This window comes from Lepidochelys kempii, chromosome 13 (assembly GCF_965140285.1).
Source record: "Lepidochelys kempii isolate rLepKem1 chromosome 13, rLepKem1.hap1, whole genome shotgun sequence".
NCBI classification, from domain to species: domain Eukaryota; kingdom Metazoa; phylum Chordata; order Testudines; family Cheloniidae; genus Lepidochelys; species Lepidochelys kempii.
The window spans coordinates 2,796,411-2,811,413 of record NC_136392.1 but is presented as its reverse complement, the minus strand read 5'-3'; the positions used below and the strand labels follow the sequence as shown (position 1 = coordinate 2,811,413).

Here is a 15,003-nt window from a genome sequence, read left to right as displayed (position 1 = left end):
AGAATATTCTATTGTCTCTTCCACACAATGACACCCCATGGCACACAGGAGAGTGCAGAACTGGAGGGGTCCAGAGAAGGGTCTGGAGACTCTCCTCTGAAGAGAGATGGAACCAATTGGGGTCGCTGCCTTGGAGAGCAGACGAGTGAAAGGGGAAGGATTGTAGAATGATAGAAATGTAGGGCTGGAGGAACCTCCAGAGGTCATCTCGGCTCTGCCTCATGCTGAGCTGAGGCAGGATTAGGTGCACCTAGACCACCTCTGAGAGGGGTTTGTCTAACCTATTCCAAAAAAAACTTCCAGGTGCTTCCATGACCTCCCTGGATAACCTGGTCCAGTGTGCACCTCTCCTTAGAGTTAGAAGTTTTTCCTACTATTGAACCTAACCTGCAACCTAAACTGATTCCTTCTTCTCCTGCCCTCGGTGAACTTGCTGAAGAATTGATCACTGTCCCCTTTAAACGTCTATAAAATAATAAATGGCCTAGAGAAGGGAGATCGGAGGCATCTGTTCTCCCACTCCTGTAATACTTGAACAAGGGGACAGCCTATGACGTTAAAAGGTAGGAAATTCAGAACTGATAGAAGGAAACACCTTTTCACACAGTGTGAGAGGAGATTGTGGAACTCACTGTCACAGAGAGCCATTGAGGCCAAGAATTTAGCAAGAATCACAACGGGATTGGACATTTCATGGATAACAAGAATATCCAGGATTAGCACAGAATAGCGGAAGGGCTATTAAACCTCCTGCTATTAGAGACTAGGATGAGACCCACCAAAATTGTAGATTCTTTGGAGCAGGGACTGTCGTTTTGTTCTGTATTTGTCCTGGGGTGTCCCAGAAACGTTTCACACGGCATGCACAACTGAACCCCCGAGCATCGCCCCCCACCCCAGGGCTCCCCACCTGCCCTCTCCCAGCCCGCTCCCTCACATGGGCACTCAATGCAGCTCCCCATACTTGAAGCAGGTCTTGATGCGGTGGCTGAGTGAGACCTGCAGGTGGAGCAGAGGGGATGGGGCTGCAGTAGGTGGAGTGAGGCTGGGCAGGCCCCTGGCAGGGAGCCCTGGTGCAGGAGTCAGCCCCCCAGTAGGGGTGAGGAGACGCAGCCTTGGTGGACCCACCAACAGCTCCGTCATGACAAGGGGACGGAAGGGCCCAAACTGAGTGAGTGGCATTACAATCTGGTGCATGGAGAGCTCAGCACTGCTCGGGTTTGGGCTATGGCCCCATCCTGGAGGGGCTGCAGGGCCAAATGTGAGCGGGCAGTGGGGCAGCAAAGGCTGCTTCTCCTCGCCGCTGCTATGGGGCCAGCTCCTGTACCAGGCTTCCCCCACCAGGGGTCTGCCCAGCCACCCCCGTAACATGCATGTGGACGTCACTGGTTTGTACAGCACCTGGCACAAGGGGGTCCTGGTCCAGGCCTGGACTCCTAGGCGCTATGGTAATACAGATAATAATACATTCTAATAGGTAGGGGCAGAGTATCCCCCATCCGCCACCTTCCTCTGCAGCGTCAGGTACTGCCCCATTAGAGTCACTGCGCTAGATGGACCTGGGGGTGATCCAGCCTGGCCATTCCCAGGGATTGTGCCATGGGATTGTTCGCTCCCGGCGTGTGAGCCCTCATCCTGGTCACATGATGTCAGCTCTGCCGCCTGCCTGAGAGAGTGGTTGTTTTTAGGCAGGAGAGTGATTAAGAACTAGCAAACAGTGAGCAATGAACCCCCAACACCTGCATGACTCCTCGCCCAGCCTGTGTGGAGTCTGTGTTCATGCAAAGAGCAGCTGCTTCCCCAGCAGCTTGTGTGAGAAAAAAAACCTTTGCAAACAGGGGCGTGGATGGAAATAAGCGAATCAATCAGCCGGGCCTTTCTCTTGGTTTCCCCTTTGAGTCACCGTGTGGGGAAAGGACGGGGTTTCGATGGCAGGCCGCAGGAACAGCATCTTAGCGTCACGGGCAGTGCGAAAACCGGCTCTGTTGCAAGTATCAGTAACAGTGGGAAGCACAAAAGACAAAAAGTTTTCCTGCCGAGTCATCAGAGGGGCAAGCCCAGCTGGCCCCGTTACATCACAGCATGTCCTCTCCAGCCAGCGACCATATAAAATGCGGGGTCGTGCCTTGGGTTTATCCCCAGGTGCGCACTTGGAGTGACGGGTCTCATCAGGAGCTGAGGTACTGGCTAGGGCTGTATTCATGGGTCCCCAGGCTGCCTTCACCGTTCCAGGCTTGCCAAGCAGCTCCGTGGGGAGAGAGAAAAGCGGTTTCCCTGTGACATGGCTCTTGCGGCAAAGGACCGGCCCAAAGTCAGGCTTTAGAGCTGAGCTGGGAACCCAGCCCCGGGAACCCAGCGCCAGGCCTGTAGCTTGCCCACGGGAAGCTCTGTGATGGGTCCTGGGAGCGCTGCACCATCACATGCTGCTAGCCCTGTACCTTTGTCTCCCTGCTCCAGGTGGTGAAGAGGATCCCAGCTCCGGGCCTAGAGGATGGTTTGGGCATTTGTCTTTGTTCTGCTGGGCGCTTGCTCTCGGGCGGAGGGAACCAATGCCGGCCTGAAAGGCAGAGTAACGCAGAAGGGCCTGGAGTACGGTCTGTGGCTTTGCATAATTATTACCCTGTTTGTTTTTCACCGGAACTGTGCCCTGTGCTCCCAGCCTGGGGCTTCCTTGTACAGAGACATCCCCAGGGCCCTGCTCTCCCTCTGAGCCAGAAACAGGGCCTGGCATCTGTCCCTTGGGATCCACGCTCTGGGAGCAGCCTCACCACTCCCTGCAGCATGTGCTGTATTAACCGAGGGGGATGACCTAACTCTGCCAGCCTGGGGAATGTTCCCAGAGCGCTCCTTCCCCTGCATGCTGTGGGGCAGCGTGGAGGGAGGATGTGTGACTGTCACCTCCTTCCTGTTCCCACAGCCCCTAGCTGCTCTCTGCTATGGCCCCAGCCTGCTCCCCGTGGGCCCTGCCGTGACCCCAGCCTGCTCCCCGTGGGCCCTGCCGTGACCCCAGCCTGCTCCCCGTGGGCCCTGCCGTGACCCCAGCCTGCTCTCTGATTCAAGGTCAGCAGTTCGGCCTGGAGCTGGTGAAGTCCCTGCTGAAGAGGGAGCATGTCCCGGATCTGAATGGTTCATACAACATCCCTCTCATTGGGGACGTGGGCTATTCCGTGTCCAGGTAAGAGCGCGTCTCCTTCTCCCTGGTGCTGGGGCCAGGAACGCACTCATTGCCTCCCCCACACAGAGTCAGTGGGGCTCGCAGGCCCTCTGCACTGGACACCTTGGGCTCGTCCCTGGGACTCCTGGGTTCTTTGATGAGAGTTGCTCGGGGCTGGGCACGGGCTACGTGAGCTGGTTTAGCGCTGCAGGAGCTCCCACTCCACACATCTGCCCATCCGTATGGGATGAGAGAACGCTCTCCCACCATGGCCCCGACCCCCCAGGAGACAGGGGTGCAGCCATGAGGGAGGACGGGGATCTCAGTGGCGGGGTGTTCCCTCCCTTCCGTGCCACGGATCCCATCGGGACTGGCTTCCTCAGCGGCAGGGTCAGAGCCGGCTTGAGTTGAGCCAGCACCACGGTACTGAGGTAGGGTGGCCTAGCAGTGCAGGCACCAGCCGGGGACCCGGGTTCAATTCCCTGCTCCACCCCAGGCTCCCTTGGGCCACATGCATTATGTAAGGGAACTGTTGGGCCCGCACTGAAACTCAGTGCCGGTTTTTTGGTTGGTCCTCTCCCAGGGCCAAAAGAAACAGGGAGGGCCAATGGGAAATCAGGACTCTGAGACTGGCAGTCTGCAGGGCCAATGGGGAGAGGCCAATGATCCAGGTCAGGCTGATTGACAGGGCAGGCAGGCCAATGAGGAAGTCAGGAGGCCAGGGTCCCATGTAAGGTGGAGCGGGCGGGGCCAGAGGGGCAGAGCTAAGGGGAGAGCAGGAGCCTGTCTGGGCTGGGAGCAGGGCCAGAGTCGGGGCCGGGGCCGGGGCCAGAGGAGCAGCCCCAGGAGCTGAGCTGGAGCCAGCGTGTGAATGGGGCTGGGCTCGGCGCCGGGGCCGGGCACATGAGCGGCTGGGGAGTCCAGGGGCCCTGGGCCCCAGACCCAGCGCAGGGAGGCCCGAGGCCTTGCAGGCCGGGCTGGGAGGGGCTCGTGACCCCCATGTCCCTGCGCTCCCGAGACGGCCAGGGGCGGGGTGAAATGAACTCTGCGGTGAGCAGTGGGGCAGGGAAGCAATCAGTGCAGAGACAGTGCCCCGGAGTGGGGACACCCTAGCCCCTGCCCTACGTGCCCACGACAAGACTGTGGGCCCAGCCCCCCAGGAATCCTGGGCCCAGCCGTGTCAGGGTTAGGAGGACTCTGCCACATAGGAGAGTGGACGGGGGGCCCTTGAGGTCAGGCAGGCCGCTGGGTAAAGGGAGTGGGAGCGAGGACTCAGATCTTTTGCTAGCCCATTTCACCGGGGTCGTGTATAAACCAGGAAAGTTCCCCACAATAGCGGGACGATTCCCCCTCTTACAGTTAGATGGTGAGGTGCCCAGATGCTATGGTGATGGGTATTTTAGCTGGCTAGACTCTCCCTGCCGGCCATCTCTGTCACATCTCACCTCCAGCTCAATGTCTCTGGCCCCAGGACAGGTGCTGGGGCTCTGAGCCATGAGCTGCTTGATAGGACCTGTAACCTTGGCCTCCAAGAACAGGCAGATGTTCTGCCCTCTGGATAGTGCCCACTGTGACTCAACTGCTGTGACTCCAGACTGCACCCGAGTGGCCAGGGCAGGAGCTCGATGCACCGAGCTGTTGTAGGCACATTAGTGTGACGAAGTGGGCCTGTTCTTAATGTTTCCTCCAAATATTGTGGGGGTGCCTCAGTTTCCCCTTGTGACGAAGTGGGACTCTTCTTAATGTTTCCTCTGAATAGTGTGGGGGTGCCTCAGTTTCCCCTAGGCAGTTCTTAAGTATCTAGGTGGTGGGGTAAGGGTGTATGATCATTGCAGAGCCCTAGAGGGCAGGTGTGTGCAGGAGTCTGGACACAGAGAATGGCCGACACCCTGTTTCCTGGCAACTGATGGCCTAGGCCCTTCCCCCCTGCCAGGTGAGAGCTAAAGGGTTGGAGAACAAAGGAATCAGGTGACCACCTGGCCCGGGGAAAGGAACAAAGCCCAGAGGAGGAGGGGCTGGAGGGAGTTTCAGTTTGGGGCTGGCTGGGACATGGAGTGAAGTGCAGATGGGGTTGTCTGGCTCACTGCCCCCAAAATGGACCCAGCTGAGGGGTCCCGTTCTCTGCACCTGCAAGCTCTGTTTTAGACCATGTTCCTGTCGTCTAATAAACCTTCTGTTTTACTGGCTGGCTGAGAGTCACGTCTGAATGCGAAGTTGGGGTGCCGGACCCTCTGGCTTCCCCAGGACCCCGCCTGAGCGGACTCGCTGCGGGGAAGCGCACGGAGGGGCAGAGGATGCTGAATGCTCCGAGGTCAGACCCAGGAAGGTGGAAGCTGTGTGAGCTGTGTGTCCTGAAGACAGGCTGCTCACAGAAAGGCGACTGCCCCAGAGTCCTGACTGGCTTCATGGGGAGCAGTTCCAGAGCATCGCCCAGGGACTCCGTGACAACTGGTGGCAGCGGTGGGATGTACTGCACCCCGTGGATGGCGCTTCCTGCAGTAAGTGACTGGGGAGCAGTAACACGAAGGGGGATCGCCGAGGACATGGCCTGCTGAAGGCTTAGAGAGGAGCGGTTTCGGGGGGCGGTTAACCCCTGGGAGTGTGTGACCAGCGAGAAGGACTGTGCAGTAATGGGGTCCCCCTGGGGACTGCAGTGAGCAGTCTCAGGGGCGGAGGAGCCTGCAGCTTGGTGCGGGGAGAGAGAAGGACTTTTGCAGTAACAGGGTTCCCCTGGGGATTGCAGCAAGCAGTCCAAGGGGCGGAGGAGTCTGCAGCTCGACCCTGGCAAAGAGGTGGTGACCTCGAGAAGGGCTGGCACACTAGGGGTTCTCCCTGGAAACCGTGGGGAGCTGAGAACACAAGGGCCTGTGAGTCCACAACAACTTGGGAGGAGCGGAGTGATGGCCTGTCCCCGTCTCCTTAAGAAGGACATTGTAACCCTGTGCAAAAAGAGAGGGTTGAGCGTTGGAAAGTTCACCAAAGCAGAGTTAATTGTGCAGCTGGAGGAGGATGACCGCTCTAAGGAACAGATTCCTGACCCCAAATGGGGCTATCGCAGGATCTGGGAGCAGCTGGAGTGGGAGCCAGGCATCGCCAAGACTCCTGTCCCCGACGAGACGGGGCTCTTCACGATCGGGTTCCCCATCGGGGGATCGAGACGGACGGGATTGGAGCTGAGTCCGAGGGAGCAAGAGGACTGTGAGAGACAGCGAGAGCCCGAGAAAGAGCTGCAGAAGCAGCAGCAGCATGAACTGGCGGTGGGGGAGCGGAGAGGCCTAGGGGACCTCCCCGGGGTGAGTGGGGATAGATCCTGGGGGGGCCAGTTCCGCAGGGAACCTCGAGACTAAATTGCTGCCCCTAGTTAAGGAGGGGGGGGGGTGGATGCCCACCTCACTGCCTTTGAGCAGGCTGGCGATTTGAACCAAGGGGACCCTGCGGAAAAGCCCCGGTGTCTAGCTCCCTTGCTGGGTCCCAAGGCCACAGACTCCCTCAGCCAGATGGGTGGGGAGGTGGACACGCTCCCACTCCTGACCCCAACCTATATGTCTGTGTGGAGTTTCCTGGGGCCAGGCCCCTCGGACCCCCAGTGGGAGCGGAAGGTGATGGTCAATGGGGAGACATTCCTGGGGTGGCGAGATCCTGGGACAGAGAGAACTGGTGTCAGGCCCTGGGTGGTGCAGCCTCAGATGCTGAGGGGCTGTGTGAGCTGGGTGAGGGTCCCAGGGACGAAGCCCCTCGCCCTGCCTATGGCCCAGATCCCTGTGCAGACCCAGGAGGAGTGGGGCTGGCTGGTCGTTGGGGTGCCCCAGGACACCAGCTGCGAGACCCTGTTGTGGGGTGACTGTGTCTCTTTGGGACACGATCCAGGCCCTGTTCCTGTAACTGCCAAGGGTTTGAATTTGAATCCAGGGAACCAATCGGCGGAGAGGGAAATGGTCAGTGAAAATGCAGATGACCTGGCTGGCAGCAGGGAGGAGCCGCTAGGCTCAGGCTACCTGCCTGCCTGTAACCAGACCCCTGGGGCTGGGTGGGACAGAGAGATGCTCCCTGCCCCCTTGCACACCAGAGTGGGGATTCTCGCTGGCTCTGATACATTGAGGAAAGCAGTGGCCTGCTCCCACTGGGACAGCAAGGGCAGTGCTGAGCACAGTGGGAGCTGAGACCCCAGCTGAGTGGGGGGAGACACAGGCAGGGCACGGGATCTGTGGGGAGTGGCAAGGTGCTTGGTAAGGAAAGTTTGGATGAGCCTAGGCAGCCTTGTGATCTGATGGCTGTGTCCAATCAGCAGGGTGGGAAGGCGAGGAGAGTGGAAGATGAGAGTCCCTGGACCTTACCTGTTAGCTGGGTGGAGAATTGGGACAGTGAAGGAAATGGGTCTCTGTCTGTCAGGGGTATTGACTTGCCTATGGAGGGAGCTACCCTGATCTCCAAGCAGTTGTCTGTGACCAGCCTTGTGTGCTGGGACAAAGGGAATGAGATCCCAACCTGTGTGTCTGGTAAAGGAGAAAGTGTGTCCGGCTCTTCTTGGTCTGGGGAGCAGACAGAAGGGGCCTTTCAGCCTGTGATGGTTGAGGGTCGTGCAGTTGTCTCAGAGCTGGTTCTGGATTCAGCTAAAGCCCAGGAAGGGAAGGGTCCTAAGTTTGTGTCTGCTCGGGAGAATGGCCCTGTAACTAGGTCGCATCCAGTTAGGGTCTATGTAAAATCCCCGAGACCAGACAATTCTGGTGCTTGTATTTTGCCTGTTGCTAGTGTGTTGTTGGAAAGGGTGGAGCAACTCTGTCTAATCAGGGTGAGATCCTAGCCAGGGCACAAGGAGAGCATGAAGGTGTGTGATTGTGTTACCTACTGAGGGTGTGGAAACCTGTAGCAAGGAGGAAAAGATTCCTGAACTTGTGTGTGGCAAAGGGAAGGAGAATGCTTCTAACCTTTTATCTAGGAAGTCTGTAAGTTTGCCTGAAAGGGGATTGTGTAGGAATCCGCTGGATGGGCCAGAGGTGATTCTGGATGTAAGGGAGACCCAGAAAGAGTCTGTTGTTGCTCAGGAAAGTGTTCCCCTAGAGCAAGCCCTAGGTAAAGAGGGTAAGAGCAGAATTTCTGTGAGGGGTGAATTGTTGCATAGAAAAGCCCTAGGGAAAGGAATCCTCATGGAGTCTTTGCAAGCAGTTTACTGCAACTGAAGGGTGTGAAAATGATTTAATCAAGAAAGTTTCAGTTCCTAACAGCCAGAAATTTTCTGTTGTGAATGGATCCACTGACTTTCCTGTTGAAAGATCCAGTGTGGATAGCTTTGAGAAGGTCTCAGATGGAGTGAAAGCTGTTAAGAAAGGTATACCGTCCTATAACCAAGTGGCTGTGTTTGGCCAGCTTGTTGGGGAGACAAGGTTGTGGAGAAAGGGATGTCTCCATTCTAGTTCTGTAAGTGAACAGTATGTGGCCCAGGTCAAGATGGGGGCCCTTAACCAAGAGAGCCCGAATTGCAGCCCTCCAGACTGGAGCTCTGGGAGAAAACCCAATCCCAGTTTGACCCCCTGGGGTTTTGGGGTGGCCAAAGGGCATGGGCTGCAGAAACCTTCCCACATGCAGCCTGCTAGTGCTATCGACCACCCCCGACCTAAGGGAGGGCGTGAAACTGGAAGGGCCTGGTGTAACTCCTACCAAGGAATGGGAGAGATGCTGGGGCATCCATGGGAACATTGGTGGCTTCGAACTTCCCCAGGTCACCGGGTAAAGTGACCCCGCTCAGTTCGATCTCGAAGGGGGGAGAGATGTGACGAAGTGGTCCTGTTCTTAATGTTTCCTCCGAATATTGTGGGGGTGCCTCAGTTTCCCCTTGTGACGAAGTGGGACTCTTCTTAATGTTTCCTCTGAATAGTGTGGGGGTGCCTCAGTTTCCCCTAGGCAGTTCTTAAGTATCTAGGTGGTGGGGTAAGGGTGTATGATCATTGCAGAGCCCTAGAGGGCCGGTGTGTGCAGGAGTCTGGACACAGAGAATGGCCGACACCCTGTTTCCTGGCAACTGATGGCCTGGGCCCTTCCCCCCTGCCAGGTGAGAGCTAAAGGGTTGGAGAACAAAGGAATCAGGTGACCACCTGGCCCGGGAAAGGGACAAAGCCCAGAGGAGGAGGGGCTGGAGGGAGTTTCAGTTTGGGGCTGGCTGGGACATGGAGTGAAGGGCAGATGTGGTTGTCTGGCTCACTGCCCCCAAAATGAACCCAGCTGAGGGGTCCCGTTCTCTGCACCTGCAAGCTCTGTTTTAGACCATGTTCCTGTCGTCTAATAAACCTTCTGTTTTACTGGCTGGCTGAGAGTCACGTCTGACTGCGAAGTTGGGGGGCAGGACCCTCTGGCTTCCCCAGGACCCCGCCTGAGCGGACTCGCTGTGGGAAGCGCACGGAGGGGCAGAGGATGCTGAATGCTCCGAGGTCAGACCCAGGAAGGTGGAAGCTGTGTGAGCTGTGTGTCCTGAAGACAGGCTGCTCACAGAAAGGCGACTGCCCCAGAGTCCTGACTGGCTTCATGGGGAGCAGTTCCAGAGCATCGCCCAGGGACTCCGTGACAATTAGAAATTAGGCGCCTTGAGTGTTTTTCTTGAACTTCCTCCACTAACAAGTCCTCTCAAAGCCCCATTCCCCTCGCACCTCGCCCACTCAGGCTGTTCCCCATCCCCGTGTTCCCTCTGTGAGTGCCTCTCATCTCCTCTTAGCCACACGCTCCTTTCCACTGCATAGGTGATACCAAAGGACCTGCTTCCTTGTCTCACACCCCACCCAGAGAGCTCTGCCCCGACTTGCTCTAACACACACACACACAGATCTGACCTGCTTTCTCTCTCTCGCCCACACTCCCAGGATGAGCAACTGCAATAAATGTCCCTTTCCCCATGTTGCTAAAACCAGTGCTGCTCCCCGAGTGTTCGCACTGGTGAGGAACGGGGGGACATTCAGTCAAGCTCAGGGCGTGCTTTTCCAGGATTCAGCACCCAACATGCCAAGTTGTCCTGAAAATTGTGGCCAAACACCCACCCACCCGCATGCAGACACACACAGACGCCCCCCCCCCCCCCCCCTTCCCAGACACACACTCGCAGTTCTGGTCAGTTTCTCTAGAACCCAGCAGCCAGAGAGGCTGTGAAGAGAGCAGCCCCAGGAGTCCGTCTCCCAGCCACGAGGTTCCTGGAAGTTCCCGAGGTCCCCATGACAAGCTGTTACTGGGGTGTTTGTGGGAGTGTATGGCCTTCGGGCAGTCAGGCTGATGGGTGTCTTTCTGCTGCTTCGCAGGATCCAGATTCAAGAGCTGCAGCTGAATGAGTCGGTCGTAAGCTTCTCCGAGGGGACAGGTGTGAGGCTCGTGGTCAGCAATGCCCACATGCAGCTCAGCGGTGTCTGGCGAGTGAAAGTTCTGTTCATGTAAGGGTTAATCTGCCGCTGGTGCCGTGATGTGTGGCCACTGGGAGCCCTCCATAGCCCCAGGCACAACGGGGACCCCACCCCCACATTCCCCTCAGCTCCCCAGACTCCCATCAAGGGCCAGAGCCAGTTCAGATGCCATGTGCTATTCTCCACCACAGTCAGAGCGGGGTCAGCTCCACTGAGCGGGGGCTCTGGGGCGCGCACCTGCAGAGGTGACTTCCCCAGCCTGACCGTGGCCTTGCGGGAAGGGCAGTGGGGCTGATGCTGGCACTATGGATGCTGACACAAGGTCTGGACAGGGGCCAGTTTTACTCAGGGGAGCAGTCAGACAGGGCCCCGCTTTGCTGCTGCTGTCTCCAGTGCCGCCCTGCGGTGCAACCCCAAGAGGGTGACGTTGAGCCCCCTTCCTGCCTGTGCTGAGAGCACTGATCCCCCACCTGTGGGGCACAGCTCCTGCAATGGTTACCAGCTCCTCAGCCCCCCCACAGTGGTTTGCATTGGTTGCAGGCCCCAAGCCCTGCAGGGCCCTCATTTCCTAGCTCGGTCAATGGGTCTAAAAGGGTGTGTGAGTTCCTTTGCTAAAGGGACCAAGGGAAGGGAGCCCCAGATGCCGTCTCCTTTGCGGACATATTGCTCCCCAGGGGCCATCGGTGACGCAGCCTGGGGGGTGTTCCTGCTACCTGAGCCTTGGTGCAGGAGCATAGCTGGAAGGGAGGGAAAGGAGCAAGAGGGAACCTCCCCTCATTCATCTCCTCCCACCATGCCCTGGCTCCCCTCCGTGGCTGCACAGATACCTGGGGAAGGGGGGGCAGATTGGGAGGCACTGCTCTGGGGTGATGGAGCAGAAGGCAGGGAAAGGAGGTGACGACTCCGTGCGGGGGTAGTGGCACATTCTGGGCAAGGGGTGCTGAGTGCGGTTCGTAGGGGGGCAGGTGCCCCATAGGACCCACCAGCACAGCTGGCAGCCTTGAGCAGAAGCCAAGGACCGGATGGGTCGTGGGGGTACCGCTCCCCCAACCCCTGGAGGAAGTCATAGAATCATAGAATATCAGGATTGGAAGGGACCTCAGGAGGTCATCTAGTCCAACCCCCTGCTCAAAGCAGGGCCAATCCCCAATTTTTGCCCCAGATCCCTAAATGGCCCCCTCAAGGATTGAACTCACAACCCTGGGTTTAGCAGGCCAATGCTCAAACCACTGAGCCATCCCTCCCTGCCTGTGCAGGGCAGTGTGGGAAGCTGGCGCTGCCCCTGCTCTGTCCCTCTGCAGGTACAGCTCTGACTCCGCTCTCCAGTGCCGTCTCCCTGGGGCTCTCACCCCTGCCTCTGGGCCCGTAGCTAGGGCAGACCGAGCTCCGCTAGCCAGCAGGTGCTGAACTGCCTTGTGCTTTCCTCCCTTCCCAGACCCGACAGCGGCTCCTTTGACCTTAGCGTGAGGGACCTGTCCCTCTCCGCCGAGCTCGGGGTGAGCAGGGATGACAGTGGCCGTCCCCAGGTGTGGAGCACCAACTGCCGCTCCAGCATCGGGAGGCTGGATGTGAAGTTCCATGATGGAGCCAGGTGAGTTCTGGCTTTCTGAGGCCCTGCTACATCCCTTATCCCCCGAGCTGGGCTCAGCTAGGCTGCTTATGCTGTCAGCCCCCTTACAGGGGGGAGCTCCCACCCATAGCTATGCGCTAAGCACTGACTCTTCTCCTTCTCTCTCCCCACAGCTGGCTTTACAATCTGTTCACGGGGGCTCTCCAGGCACCCCTGCGGTATGAAGTAAATAGGCAGGTGAGTGTTTACCCTGCTGATAGCAGCTCCCTGGCCCTGTCTGCCAGGACTCGGGAGTTAGGAGGAGGGTGAGTTTGGCTAATGCTGAACAAGAGTCTTCCTTCCGGCCTCTCCCACCAGGCACTAAACTCATTCGCTCATTGCCACTAGGGGAGCTGCTGAGTACAAGGTCCTTGTGGTGTGAGCCCTCCAAACACGGGTTATCAGCAGGGCTTGCTTCTACATCTTCAGCACAGCTCCACAGACCTTTCTCGCTTGAGCTAACTCCACTCACTGGCAGCAGTGGTAGGCTGTTATCCACTAGTGGATCAGGCCACTAGAGGGAGATGTTGGCCAGTGTGTTACACTTAGCCTTATTGTACCAGTGCTGGTCACTTCAGGTCTCCTGCTTAATGTACCTGGTACATGGGGTGAAATATGGTCCCACTACCATCCCTGCCCCTGTGTGTCATGCTGGACACCTCTTCGTCCTGGGGCAGTGGAGAGCAGCTCCTGGGTGGGGATTGTATCAGTGTTTCTATTTGAAACCCAGCTGAGAAACCCAAGGCCATTCTGTTCAGAGGAGAGTTCTAAGCCTGAGGAAGTGACAAGGAAAGGAAGGAAGGAAATTAGACAGGAGGTGACTAAAGTATCCACAAACCCTCCCCATTCACCTTATGGCTGATCCTGAACAGCTCTTCCATGCCCCCACAAGAACTCCCAGCCTGTTCTTTCCTCTGGGAAAGGGTTTCTGAACCTGTAACATTCTCTTCTTCCATCCAGCTCTGCCCTGAGCTCGGGAAAGGGATCAGTGATCTGGAGCGAGTCCTGAAGACCATGCAAGGTAAGAACTGGGATCCATGGAGACCTGTAGCAACATGGGGGGCAGATGGGATGAGTTATCTGAAAGCCTGAGAATTGGGGCAAATATCAGGGAATACTTAGGTGTGGAATCAGGGTGTGAGGCAGCAGGACGGCTGAATCTGGGCCGAAACCTAGACTTTATCCAGGATGCGAATTCAACTCAGCTGGTGATTAAGAAGAAATGAAAAAAGACAGGCTGGTCCCCCAGCTTTTTCTGGGGGGCATTGGGGTTGACTCAGACGAGCTGTCTGGATGTTATCGACTTGGGAGGGGATGGGGGGACTCACTGGTTTGGATTGTGCTGCAGTGTTCCTCTGTCTGTGGCTTCTCTGCAGTCTCAGCCCAGCTCGACCCCTTTGCTGTAATTGACTACTCCTTGGTCAACAAGCCAGTGATTGCCAGGGATCATGGAGACATGGACCTGAAGGTAAAGCAGCCGGGCAGGGCACCAGACCCCCTTCGGGAAGGAGGTGGACTTCCCAGAACATTGTGGGTGTCTTCTGGCCCGGATCTGCTGGGAGCAGGACACCTGCCAAGCAGGAAAACGACGGCCTGGGCAGAGAGCAGCCGCGACATTTGTAAAGGGAAAATCTGCTCTTCAGGGGCAAAGTGGGAAAATCGAAATCTATGACTCTTCTGCTGGCATGTGCTGTCTACGCAGAGTGCAGTGCCGGTGGTTGGGCACTGCACCTCTCTCTAGGTGTGGGGGAAGCAGAGCTGCCAGTGTGACTTGCCCCTCCATGGACCCGCACCTACCCCTGAACCCAGTCAGGCTTGGTTGCTCACCATTAGGGCTGATTGCCTGTCTCTGGAGTGATGGAGCCTGCAGCTTCCTGCTTTTCTCAGGCCCCCTGTGACATCTCAGGCTAGAGGGACATTAGATCATTGGCTCTCACCTCCTGTCTGGCCAGGCCAGAGAGTGCCCCCGTCCCCCTTGCACTGAGCCTAATGACTTGTGTTGGGCTAAAGCAGATCTGCTGTTCTGCAGACCGCCCTAGCACGTGCTGGCAGAGCCGGACACATGAGGCTGAGTCCCAAATCCACTCTATTGGCCAGCAGTTGCTGTGATTCTCTCCTGTGCAGCCCACCCAGACCCGGGCCTGACCCAGCAGTCGCCCCATCCCCCGGGGAGTGGTGCGTAACATGTCCTTTCTCCATCCCCGCAGGGCGAGTTCTATGGCGTGGGCAAGCACACAGAGAGCCCCTTTTCCCCTGCCCCTTTCCTGCTGCCCGACGAGGGTGACCACATGCTGCTCCTTGGCCTCTCCGAGTTTTCGGCCAACTCGGCTGCATTCGTCTACTTCACGGCAGGGGCCTTGCGAAAAAACTTCAGGGACGACATGGTACGGCACTGGGACAGCCAGCGACATAGGACGTGGGAGGGGCCACTCTGCTTTCTGGGCTGGAGCAGAGGGGAGCTCTCTCCTCTCCCTGATTTGGCTAAGCAGCTCCCAGGACATCTCCCCCTTCCTCCATGACTGGTGCGGTGAACACTCCCCCTGCTCTTTCAGCCCCAGAATAGGGTGACGCTCAGGAGCCTGTGGGCCCTGTGCAGCCCCCCGGGAGACCTGACCTTTCCCGATAGCTGCATCCAGTTGCTGCAGGGGATTTTGCTATATGATTTCAGTGCTGTCTGGAGGGGAGGCTGTTTATCTACAGAGCAGGTACGGCACCAAGCCAACGTGCCCCAGCGCTGCCCACAAGGGGACAGCACCTGTCCAGATTTTCCCAGGATCGTCCCTCGTTTGAGGTCGCTGACCTGCGAGAGCTGTATGGGTGCTCAGCGCAGGCTGTCAGCTGGCAGGTTTATGGGCTCAGGATCA

At 57.7% G+C, this 15,003-nt stretch overlaps 1 protein-coding gene and 1 long non-coding RNA gene across 2 annotated transcripts in view; one reads left to right on the top strand and one right to left on the bottom strand.

The window, feature by feature from the left end:
- Window positions 1-1,818: 1,818 nt before the first annotated feature.
- Window positions 1,819-15,003, top strand: part of LOC140896697 (bactericidal permeability-increasing protein) — an 18,334-nt gene continuing 5,149 nt past the window's right edge. Inside the window, exons 1-9 of the mRNA XM_073308689.2 lie at window positions 1,819-2,180; window positions 2,458-2,594; window positions 3,061-3,175; window positions 10,432-10,560; window positions 11,966-12,121; window positions 12,274-12,337; window positions 13,100-13,160; window positions 13,516-13,607; window positions 14,347-14,523. Of these exons, the coding sequence (XP_073164790.1) occupies window positions 2,492-2,594; window positions 3,061-3,175; window positions 10,432-10,560; window positions 11,966-12,121; window positions 12,274-12,337; window positions 13,100-13,160; window positions 13,516-13,607; window positions 14,347-14,523 (897 nt within the window). The 5' untranslated portion in view covers window positions 1,819-2,180; window positions 2,458-2,491. The remainder of the gene's footprint in view (window positions 2,181-2,457; window positions 2,595-3,060; window positions 3,176-10,431; window positions 10,561-11,965; window positions 12,122-12,273; window positions 12,338-13,099; window positions 13,161-13,515; window positions 13,608-14,346; window positions 14,524-15,003) is intronic.
- LOC140896701 (uncharacterized) overlaps window positions 10,225-15,003 on the bottom strand; it is an 11,855-nt gene continuing 7,076 nt past the window's right edge. The window contains exons 2-3 of the long non-coding RNA XR_012154605.1: window positions 12,991-13,184; window positions 10,225-10,536 (exon numbers count right to left, since the gene is read on the bottom strand). This is a non-coding gene — a long non-coding RNA (uncharacterized LOC140896701). The remainder of the gene's footprint in view (window positions 10,537-12,990; window positions 13,185-15,003) is intronic.